This window comes from Pristis pectinata, chromosome 25 (genome assembly GCF_009764475.1).
Source record: "Pristis pectinata isolate sPriPec2 chromosome 25, sPriPec2.1.pri, whole genome shotgun sequence".
NCBI lineage: Eukaryota > Metazoa > Chordata > Chondrichthyes > Rhinopristiformes > Pristidae > Pristis > Pristis pectinata.
The window spans coordinates 27,601,033-27,613,062 of NC_067429.1; the positions used below are offsets into that span (position 1 = coordinate 27,601,033).

The 12,030-nt window shown below is 41.9% G+C and overlaps 1 protein-coding gene across 1 annotated transcript in view; it reads right to left on the reverse strand.

Moving 5' to 3' along the window:
• LOC127582918 (proto-oncogene Wnt-3) overlaps nt 1–12,030 on the reverse strand; it is a 55,490-nt gene that overhangs the window by 4,343 nt on the left and 39,117 nt on the right. Inside the window, exon 3 of the mRNA XM_052038571.1 lies at nt 8,254–8,519. Within this exon, the coding sequence (XP_051894531.1) occupies nt 8,254–8,519 (266 nt within the window). The remainder of the gene's footprint in view (nt 1–8,253; nt 8,520–12,030) is intronic.

Genomic DNA, 12,030 nt, shown 5'->3' on the forward strand with positions numbered 1-12,030 from the left:
CAAGTAGGTGAGTTAAATGTCATTTTCAGATTAAGAAGCATCAAACAAAAACAATAACATCGTAAATCCAAACGGCAGAAAAGTAATATATTTTGACATAACCACCCATTGATGGCAAACATAACTTTCAAAAAGTATCTTGAAATTAGTTTGAAATAGTTTTAACTTATTTACAAGAAAGATGCATTATACAACAAAGGCATTCTATTTCATGGAGGCTTTGTTAAGGCAAAGTGACGTTTAAAACCAAATTTGCACAAAGCTACAACTCAACCTGGAAATTATTCCATCAGAAGGTGCATTAAACTGGCAATGTGCAACACGTTTTATGCAGGAGCCATCACACTGCAGTTTTGCACATATAGCCCAAGGTGGCACATGCAGTAGAATTATCTTGCAACTTTCTTTCCACAATGGCATTTTTTCACAAGTGCCTCCATTGCCGAAATGATGGAGTAACCCAGAGAGGTTGTGGGTTATGGGTCAAGGTGAAAAAATGCACCAAGAGTTGGAGTGAACCTCATTCAGGGATGGGTCAGGAATGGAGACTTCATATGTTAGGTCAGAGCATTGAAGGGGCAAGGAGATGCAATCAGCTGGAGAGGTGAGTGGACAAGCTGTTGCTGGGATGTGGGTGACTGTGGCAATGTAATCGTGTGGGGTAGGTGGTAGGAGGCACAATGGAAACTTGCAGCAAAGTGGAGGGGGTGGGGAGAGCTAGTGTGAGGGATGTTAAAATATTAAAGAGCCCTTCGTGCTGTAGGATCCAAGCATCAAACACTTTGGTGATGAACTGGGTAAGCTGGGTCCTTGTTAATTTACGGAGAAGCAGACCTCGTATTTGTTGTGTAAAACCTCTTTCTGTATGGCTGTCTTGCACCATTTGCGGGTCACACAAGGTAAAAGTAATTTTAATTGAGTGACACTCAAGCTTGTGTTGAATATACCTTGATGTCTCTCCAAGTGTCTGTGTATCATAAGCACAGAAGACCCAGTCTGAAAATGGTAACCTGCCTGGACCACAGACCACAGTCAGTGCGATTGACTTTCACCTTAAATTCCATCGTGAGGTGTGTTTTCATTAGGACTTTGAACAACCTGGGTGCTTCACAGAGCGTCACCAAACAACACTTGGCAATGAGCCATGTTAGATGGTACTAGGGCAGATGACCAAAACCTTGGTGAAGTTGGGTTTTCAGGAACATTGAAAAAGCAGAAGAAGAGGGAGTGAGGATCAGGAAGGGAATTCCAGAACTTAGAGCCTTTGATGGCAAGGCCACAACAAGAGTGAGATTAAATTGGGAGAGGCCAGAACCGAAGATGCACGGATATCTCAGATAGTTTTAGGGCTGGAGGAGATTAAAGGTAAAGGGAGCAGTGAAGCTGTGGTGGTATTGTTAACAAAAGATGAGAACTTTAAAACCAAGATGTTGTCTAACTGGCAGTTAATGCTGATCAGTAAGCACTGCAGTGATAGGTGAAAAGGCTGCTGTGCTTTAGAACAGTGGTGGTACAGTTTTGGATGACTTCAAATTTACAGGTGAAACAATGGAGGCTGGACAGGAATACATTGATGGCATCAAACATCGTCGTGGCAGATACCCCGATGAGGGTTTCAGCAGCAGGTGGGCTGATACAAGGATGGACATGGGGGAGGATACCCAAGGTGGAAATAGGCAGGCTCATTGAAGGTAGGGCCATGTGATCTGGAACCCAACTCAAGATCAAGTGTGACACCAAGGCTGTGAACAGGTTACTTTGGTTTCAAGCAGTTGCCAAGGAGAGGATTGGAATCGGTGGCCACGGATTGGATTCTGTGATGGGATCCAATGGATTAATGGGAGAAAGTCTCTGAACATCCAGGCATGAATGTTGGATAGGTGATCTCACAGTTTAGAGATGGAGAGGTGGTCAAAAGAGGCAGGAATTAGAGCTGGGAGTCATCAAGATACACTTGAATCATCTAAGCATAGAAGGCTATGGGCCAAGGGTTGGAAAATGAGATTAATACAGATGGGTGCCCACTCGTCAGCATAGATATGGTGGGCTGAATGGCCTCCTTACATGCTATCTGACTCTGTGGAAACTGGCACTGGAGGTGACATATAAAGTTTTGAGTGTGGAGTGACAGCTTATGACAGACAAATCAAAGAGACCAAGAATCAATCCCTGGGGACACTAGAGGGGTAGTACAGACATGGGAAGAGAAGATATTGCAGGTGATTCGCTGCCTTGGACTGGTTAGATACAGATGGAACCAGGTAGCAGTTTCACCCAGCTCAATGAAAGAGGAAGATACTAGAGGAGAGGGGGGCCGTGCGGACCACCACGCCAAAGCTACACATGGGTCAGGGCAGGCAAGGAGGAAATATATTACTTTTGTCATTTTCACATAAGGTAATATTAGAGACTTTGATCAAAGTCATCTTGATACACTGGCAGGAAGAAGGGGTTATGCTTGTTGGAATTCAAACAAGGAATATCAGGAAGGGTAATGTTTAGCATTGTTTCAGCTCTGTGGTTTAGTGTAAGCTGCAGTGATGGTATTCTCCCCCTGACTCAGTGATTTGTGAGTTCAAATCCCACTCCGGTACATCATGTAGGGAGTGCAGTGACATCAGAACGGTGGTTTGGACGGATGAGATGTTACACTGAGGCCCTATCTGCCTCTCAAAATCTCATCAGATCCAGCTAAAATGAATACCTCAACCAACATTACTAAAGAGCAGATTATCTGCTGATATCAAATTACAGCTTGATGGCCCTTGCTTTGTGCAAATTTGGTTCTTGTGCTTCTTGCAATAATACTGCCTGAAATGCTGCAAAAAGACGTCCTCCATTGGCTGTGTTTTGGGATGTATTGAGGTTATGAAAGACATTATAGTACTTTCTTCATTATGAAAGGGACCCAAAAGCACCATGTGAATGTCAAGTCTTTGCTGGGAATTCCTTTCCATTGGTGTTAAACATATAGATACAGGGAAAGGTATAACATTGAGCAGAAGTGCTGGTCAAACACATTGAGTCTTTCCTTCTTGTGTCTTAGGACTGCTCTTAATGTCAGATGGGAAGTTTCTGAGGATGGGAGTTACTGCCTCCTCTCCTCCACTGACAAGCCTGTTAACAATCAGCAAACATTACAGATTGATGCATGTTTACTCTTCTCTTTTGGAAATTAGGGATGGATTTATCATTTCCTACTTGAAACTGTTTCTTTGTTGATGATGAGGCGAGGAACTCCATAATCTATTGGAATGTGAAAGTGTGAAGTGAATTGTAGTCCTATATTTACAATAATTGAGCCTTTTATTCAACATAATAATCCCAGCTCCAGCACATAAACATTAACGAGGTTGCTGACAGAGATGCCCGGTCTGTTTAATGCCTATATGTGAACATGCTTCCTGAAGTTTCATTCAGGAGCGAACTGAGGGATACAAATGGGACATGGGCCAAGTCTGTGATAATGACTAAACATCATCTGAAAATGTAATAAAGAGAAAAAAAGACTTGCATTGTACAGGCCATTTATAGTCACAGGTAGTCCAAAAGTCTTCCTGAGTCACAGAAGTGTAGTCACTGTTGTAATATAGAAAATAAGGCACACAGCAAGATCCCATCAACATCATTATGATAATGCCAATGTTAATTTATGGAATGAATATTTGATACAACACTGAGGAAAACTTCCCTGTACTTCAACAACATAGTGTTACACAATCTATTATATTCTCCTGAGATAATGGATGGTGCCTCAGTTAACATGGCATCCAAAAGCTGCCATGTTTTTCAGTGGAGCTCTCCGCTTTAAAGTGTTGACTAGATCATGCACTCACACTCCTGGAATGTGACCTTAATCCACAGAGGGAAAAGTTCTTTTCACACCACTCCTGTTGCCACCACTAAATGATGCTTTTGAAAAGATTGCAGCAAATTCCAGTCTCTCACACACACACACACACGCACGCACGCACGCACCAACTTTCCCACAATACTTATAGTTACTCCCACACACACATTCACCCCTCACACCTGCATACGTTCCAGCACTGGGAACATTGGTAGATTTTGCTCCTTCTAACCCAAGTGGTGTGAGGCTCGAGTATCCATCTGATGCAGATCAGGGAGCAAAGCTTGGGTCTCCCAGGCCTTCTTGGATGTGAGTGGCACCTCTTTTACCATAGTGCCAGAGGGCTTCCTCCAGAACCCAGAGCAATCACAAGGTCACACATGTTTGGACCTCTTGGTCCTCACTTGTCAAGACTTTGTTGCAGTTAGAGACACTGTTGATTTACTGTCTGACTGCCCAGAGAAACACAACACAGTTGTGCAATTCCATGGCTAACGTAAATGCTATTTTAATTTTTGGTAATCCTAACTCCACCAGTGGCTCATGGATGTGATGAAACTTAAATGTCAGAAATGTGCGGGAAAAATTGGGAAAGAGGAAACTATTCAGAACATCAGAGTTCCAAATCCATTAACTCATCCACCTTCCTATTGAACTGCCTCATTCTTTCATGAATCATTTTTCATAAATGTCAGTTCTAAACCTAAAAAAATTAAATTTTTGTTCCATTGAGTCAACTTTGCTGCATTATGAGTAAAAATGTGGTCAGGTTAATTATAATATTTAATACCTTACACATGGACCTGGACTGATGGTTTGCTCCACTTGCTGTGACCTTCATAAAGGTTACTGCAGCCTTAATAACACCTTCTTATTCTACAGAAATGGTTATTAGATCAAACAACAACATTTCTCATACACATTTTGGAGCCATAACTGTCAATTTTGATATCTATGTTTTGACTCCAGTTTTTTGTGGCTGGGTTGTATTGGTTAAGCAAGTCACCAAAATATTGAAGCAACCAATTGTGTAGCTCCTGACTAAATGGTCCCGGTTACCAGCATATTCAAGTCTTTTATTGAAACCTGAAACAAACTCAGTGCAACTGTCTGATGGGTTCCCATCTCATCAGTGGCACAATCTGACCTCAGAATGCCCCATAGTGCTTACTGCCCATGAAATGCATTTGAAGAGCAGTTGCTATTCTATCACAGTAAATGTAGCAGCCAAACTGGGGGCAGCAAGGTCACATAACAGCAGTCAGGTAACAGCCATAGAATCCAGTTTGATTTCATTGCTTGATGGGGAAAATAACTGGCACCTCTTTCATTTCTTTGAAAATGCACCATGATGTCCTTGACATCCCAAAGAGCTCAATGGAGCTTTGACTTTATTCCTCATCCAAAAAGCAATGTCTCTGATGCTGAAGCACTCCCTCAGTCTTATAGTGGAATATCAGTTGAGTTACGTCATGGTGCTTCTGGAGTGGTACATGAACCCATGTACTTTTAACTCCAAGGACCATTGAGCCACAGCTAACACTTTCAAAGACCCCTCATGTGGTATCATCCAGATGTCGGCCCACTGGGAACTGAGGCCTGCATCATGCATCAGCTTTGGTGATCAGGGCCATTAACCAGAACAATTCCCATTCATATAACAAATTTAACATTACATTGATATTCGTGTCCTCATGGACTAGGAGAATGAATTACCAATACTAAACTAGGAAAATAGACATGGAGATGAAATGATCAAAGGACTGCTGAGGAGATTGGTTTTGGAAGGAGGATGGAAAGATGGAGTTAGAGTCATAGAGTCTTACAGCATTTAAACAGGCCCACTGAGTCCACACTGACCATCATTTTACAGTAAATGTATTTTATTCTCCCCACATTCCTATCAACATCCCCCAGATTCCATCATCCACCCACACACTTGAGGCAATTTATAGTGGGTAATTCATCTATCAACCCACATGTCCTTGAGATGTGGGAGTAAACCAGAACACTTGGAGGAAACCCATGCAGTCACGGAGATACCGTGCAAACTCCACACAGACAGCACTGGAGATTAGGATTGAACTGCATCACTGGAGCTGTGAGACAGTGACTTTACCAACTGTGTCACTGTGCTGCCAATAGAATGTGATTTCCAGACTGTACAGTGTTAGCAGCAAGAGACTTTGTCAAGGGCTCAAGAGACAAGGAGAAAGAAATACAGGGTTGGAGGAGGTTGTGTAAAATCAACTGTTTGGTGCAGTAAAATGTTTCAGGTGCCAAACAGGAGCATTCTCAAACATCAATTAACACTGAGCAACATAAAATGTGTCAGAACAGGTGAACAAAAGGTCAGTCATAGATAGGTTTTAAGGAACATCTGAAAGAAGGAAGGAATGGGAGTTGTAAAGAGGTTGAGGCAGGGAATTCAACAGCTTGGAGTCCAGACAATGATCAGCACAAATCCCAAATGAAGGGCTGATGGAAATCAAGGAAGCAGGACAGGGCAGAATTGATAGTTTTCTCTGAGGGTAGGGTGCCATGTATGGTCAGAAGCTCAGTTCACTTTATTTCAATGTGAAGAGTGCAGCCAGCAGCTGAGAGCTATGGGCAGCAATAGCCAGAGTCAAAACAGCCCTGAGTGCAGATTATATCCGTTGAAGCGGACATACTGATATTTCTTCTCATAGTCAAACTTCTGGAAAGTGACCAGTTTGCATTACTGTTTAAAAGGGTCCTGACTGAGAATGAATGACACGTACCTTAAGGGTGTCAAGCTATCAGTGCATGCCAGAAAGATACTCTGGCTTTACGCCACCTACCTGTTTACACATAGCAAACACCTGGATGAGAAGCTATTCGTGCCAAAATGCCTCCTGTATTATTTGCAGTGCTAAGCTTGTTTTGGAGTGTAATTTACTGTCTGACATATAAACTACCAGTAAACTGTGGTCACTCCCTCCTTAAATGGATATAATCAACCCATCCATTCCCTCAAAGACTGTCCCATCTCCAACATCTTTTCCCTCCACCATGTCCCCACCCCAGGGCCGTTCTTACCCCTCTCCAGCTCCCTACTTGTATCTCTTCCATCCGTTTAACAGATCCGCAATGTCCTGACCAAGGCCTTGCTGTCTGTGACTGACAACAAGATACACAGTCACATTTTGCACTCCTCAACTGCATTACCCTGCTGGAGAGCGGTAGTAAGCAAAAAGAGCCCTGAGTGCAGATCGGCTGAAGCACACATGGGGAAATTTCCTTTCACGGTCCTACTTCTGGAAAGCAACCAATATGAATTACACTTTAAAAGTGTACTGAATGCCACATAGCTCTAGGCTTAAAAATCCTACATTGGTTCACTCATATCTGCCTGAACACACTCAACTCCTGTCTGGTGACTTGCCTTTGTGCTCACTCATCATTGATGAAATCCTTGGCCTTTTCATTCTTGCTCTCTCTTAGTGACGTCACTCACAGGAATGGGACCAACCTTCACTGGTCACCGATGGCACCCCTACCTATCTCTCTATTCCCCTTGCTGGGTCTATGGCTACTTCTACAATGTCACACTATCTCCAATATCAGGGCATGACTGCAAAGCAACACCACACAACCAAAGTTATTGCTATCAACTCTCACCATAGATGGTCACATCCATTGTTGCTACCAAGGTACGCTTATCAGAACTGGGTATATATTCAATGCCTAGGCCCAACTGAGTACCAGTCTTATAATGATGGCCATGAAACTGCCCATCACAGCCAACGTAGGGAGGATACATGTCTATGTGTAGTGTACAGGTATACCCTTGGAATATCTATTCTCTCAGTTATCTTCAATATTCAGTTTGATCAGAAGCAAATGGAGTGCCACTTTTGAGTTTCTGGCTGCCACTTTCTGGGAAGAGAAAGAAATTCAAATATAATTTACAAAACGACAGCACTGTTGGGTAGTGAAGTGCTGAGATGAGCATAAGGGAGGGTAACAGCCTCTCCCCAAACACCCATCACCTCACTATCTCCCTGCCCAAGTGCATTAGCTAACACCTAGAGCTTGACTTAGTTGGTTGGATCCTTGCATCTGGATCAGAAGTTTGTGAATTCAATCCTCTTCCCAGCACGTTTGTGCCTGATGTACATTATTCCCTGTGTGGAGTACAAAGGGAGTGCTTCAGATGAGGCTAAATTAAAGCCTCAAACAGTGGCCCTGATGTAATTTAAAGATCATAGTGAAAAATAACCTCTTCTGTGCAAAAACATTTTAATTCTTTATCAAAATGGTCACACTAGGTAATAATCTGAAATAGTAAATAAGATAAAAGGTGTGTCAAGTAAATCTCATCCTCATACTGATATAAAAAGAATTCATTCCACAAAAACCAAATCTGCTTCGTTCCTTACCGTCCGTCCAGCTTCGTTGTTGTGTCGGTTCATCGCGGATCTGGCATCTGGCCTGTTCTCCCGTGCGTCAGCAAACTCCCTGGACACCAGCACGCCGAACTCTGCGTCTTCACTGCAGCCCCCCCACTTCCAGCCCTCGCCCGGCGGACCCTTGTGGTGTGAGTCACAGCCACAGATGGTGTTGGAGCCCTCGGCGCAGGAGCGTGTCACGGCAAAGGCCACTCCAGCTGAGGCAATGGCATGGACAAAGGCAGACTCCCGGGTGGCTGGACGTAGAGACAAAAAGGAGAGAAGGGGATCAGGAGATGCACAGATTTCAACAGTCACAGAAAAGAAGCCAATGGGCATGTTTTGTAATCTGAACTAATGACATGATGCATCTGTAAACTAGTGTGAAGATATATGTTGCCAATGTTTGTGTTTCTTTGATCATTAGAAATTTAATTAGTATACATTACATTAAATAGCAGACATGGTATTGTGTGTTAAAGAGAGTTTTGCCATTAGGGCCTCTTCTTAAAATCAGTTGCTAAAATGATAATGATTTGAAGCAGCATATTATGTTTTCTTTAATTCTGTTTGCTTTCATTTTACTCACAACATTGTGGTTTGGAAATAATTTTAGTAAACTCTCATATGATGTGTTAGTGAAACTGAGAGTTACATTGATTTAGTTCATAGAAATGACTCTGGATTAATTACAACGTTTATTATCAATTTGGGAGTCTTTGTTCAAAACGACAAATATTTAAATGGAGCAAGAATGAAACATTTCATTTTAAAAAAATCATCTTTGATGTGCAATTTTTTCTCAGTTTTTTTTGCTTCTACCTTCTCACTTCAAGTACCTCACTCGTGTAGGCTTTCAGAGCTGCCACACTTAGTTTCTCATTTGTGAGCTATTTTACTGTGGGGGCATCACAGCCAAAACTAATCTTATTTTCTTCCTAATGTGCAAGTGCATGCATAATTTTGGCAAGGGTTAATGAATAATAATCAGGAGTGGGGCCTCTGGGATATTTATTTTCTTCACACTCAAGAGACAAAAAGCTCATTCGTAGCATCCTATATTTTTTGCGATATTATGATATACTGCTGGTGAAACTCTTCAATTAAAATGGGATGCTGATGGTGAGATTACCCCTTTAAAAAAAAGCACTTATGTTGTCAATCTTCTTTGAAGGTAAGGATCTCCAAATAAAGAGGTCATTTGTGATGAAACTCCCTCTTTAAAGATGATGAGAGTCACTGCATAAAAATAATCACCCTCCCATATTGAAAGGATTGCAGATAATATTTTTGTTAAAAGAGGTACTTATGGTGAGATTCTGTCATTAAAAATGACACATTAAGAAGAATTATGACATTCATATTATATAGAATTATTATCATGATGCATCTTCCCAATATGAGAGGGTCACTGATGCTAAGGTTTTGTCTTTAAATTAGGATACATGTGTGATTTCCCTATTAAAGGAGGCACTGATTGTGACCCCATTTCATTAAAAGGAGCACCAATGGTAACAGTTAGGCTTTAAAATGAATTTCAGTGGGTTGCTGATAATCTTCAGATCTCTTTTCATGACATCTACAAACCCTGTCCATTGAGTTGCACACTGGGGACTCCTGTCATAGCAACCATTATTATCATGCCGGTTGGCAGGGAGATCAAATTAGATGGAATCACATCTCATTTCGATGTATTAAATTAGAAGACAGTTATGTAATAACATGGAAGCATTATTAGTGTTCTATGATATTTCTTTGGGCATTTCCATAGTTCTGGAAATAGTACTCCTTTAATTTTCAGTTAATACACCTCAGTTGGAAAGAAAACTGGTAAAGTTTAATTAGGGTCTGGTGATGTTTTTATATTGTTTTATAGAAGTGTGATCCCTCCATCCATTCACATATCTATTACCTTTGGACAAATGGGGCATACCAAGTTTGAATCTGGTTGATCACTTTTGGTGAATAGTTCTTATCCTTGAGATCTTTCACTGTTGTCTGGGTCTAATGTGAGGGATGTCCAGAATAAATGAAATGTCATTTATAAATATAAGTCTTTACCTCTTTTCCTTCCTTTCTAACATGCCCATATTATTTGTAAGGATAAGAATATCCCTGTTTAAGTCTCTCTTTCTCATTTCGTCCCCCTTTCCTGCATGGCACTTCTCTCTGAGGTACAGCCAAAACTGGGGCTTGATCATGTACAGAAAAGATGACACAAAAATGTGTCCCACCCACTTGTCAGTGCAGTGTGGAGCTCCCCCAGGCTACTCCCACAGTCTGCTGGCTCTTCTGAAAAAAAATGCACATGGCAGACCAGAAGAGGACTGCAGTCCCCTCCGAAGCTCTTGATTGTACAATAGTTATCCAAAGGTCAGGTGACAAATTTCTCCCTGAGTAAGAGAGGAGATGGAAGTACCTGTGGAATTGTTTATCTTAACAAGAAGTGGCACCTTTAGGAAGGCAAGCAGGAATAAAAGGATAAAGCAGGAAAAGATCTACAGTGCAGGAGCAATGCACCAAGCTGTACCAGTACACATGTAGTTGCTTCATATAAGTTATCTTTCTTTTACAAATATCTAATATCACTATCCACTCACAGTGGTGCAGCTGCTGCCCCGTGGCTCCAGAGTCCCAGGTTCAATCCTGACCTCCGGTGCTGCCTGTGTGGAGTTTGCATGTTTTCCCAGTGACTGCGTGGGTTTCCTCTGGGTGCTCTGGTTTTCTCCCACGTCCCACAAACATGCTAGTTGGTAATTTAGCTGACCACTGTAAGTTGTTCCTTGTGTAGGGGAGTGGTAGAATCTGGGAGGGAGGGGGGGTGCGGGAATGTTGATGGGAATGTGGGGAGAATAGTTTACGGGGAAAATAAGTGGTGAGTAAGATTGCCTGTGAGTCGGCATAGCGTCGATGGGCTGAAATGGCCATTGTCATCAGGATGTATGGAAAATATGGAGATGTTCAGGACTAACAGCTGTACCCTTTTTTCATTCTAAGCAAGGAGGGCTGAGACCAATTATTTTGTTTTAAGAAGAGGAGTGTGCCATGGTTGAGATGTATCCTAAGTCCATTTACCCTTCAATAATCTTGGTTCCCTAACCTTTTAATAACCTTACCTAACAATGTCCCAGCAATCAACTGAGATGGTCAAACCTGCACAACTCAGAGAATGATCCTACAAACCTTATGGACTTTCTTACTCAGTTCCATAATGGAAACATTGACTGTCTGCTTTCTAACTATTCACCTTTCCCTATCCAGCACAGGTAATTCTGTCAATCATTACTGGCAGACTACTCTCTATTATCCTGTTAATGTGTTCCAGAACATGTGATTCAAATTAGAAAGTGGCTCTATATAAATAAAAGGAAAGGTGAGAAACAGAAACAAACAAAAAAGATAGACTTACACTTATATAATGCTTTTTGTGAGATCAGGGAATCCTAACATACCCAATGATCAGTAAGGTAGTTGGGAACTGTAGGCAGTTGGAAACATTGAAGCCAATTTGCACACAGCAAGTTTCTAGAAACCAAAATTGAGAGGAGTGTCTGAATGTACTGGCTGGAGATACCTTCACCCTGACTTACAGAGTATATATTGCTCATGGGATAAATGTTGGTGAGACCACCAGGAGCACTCCCCTGGTCTGCATCTTTATATCCACCTGAGAGTATAGACAGTTTAACATTACAAAGGAAAAGTGATACATTTTCATTATTTCAGCTGGAGAGTCAGCCTGGAATATGAGCTTAAATCCTATCGTGC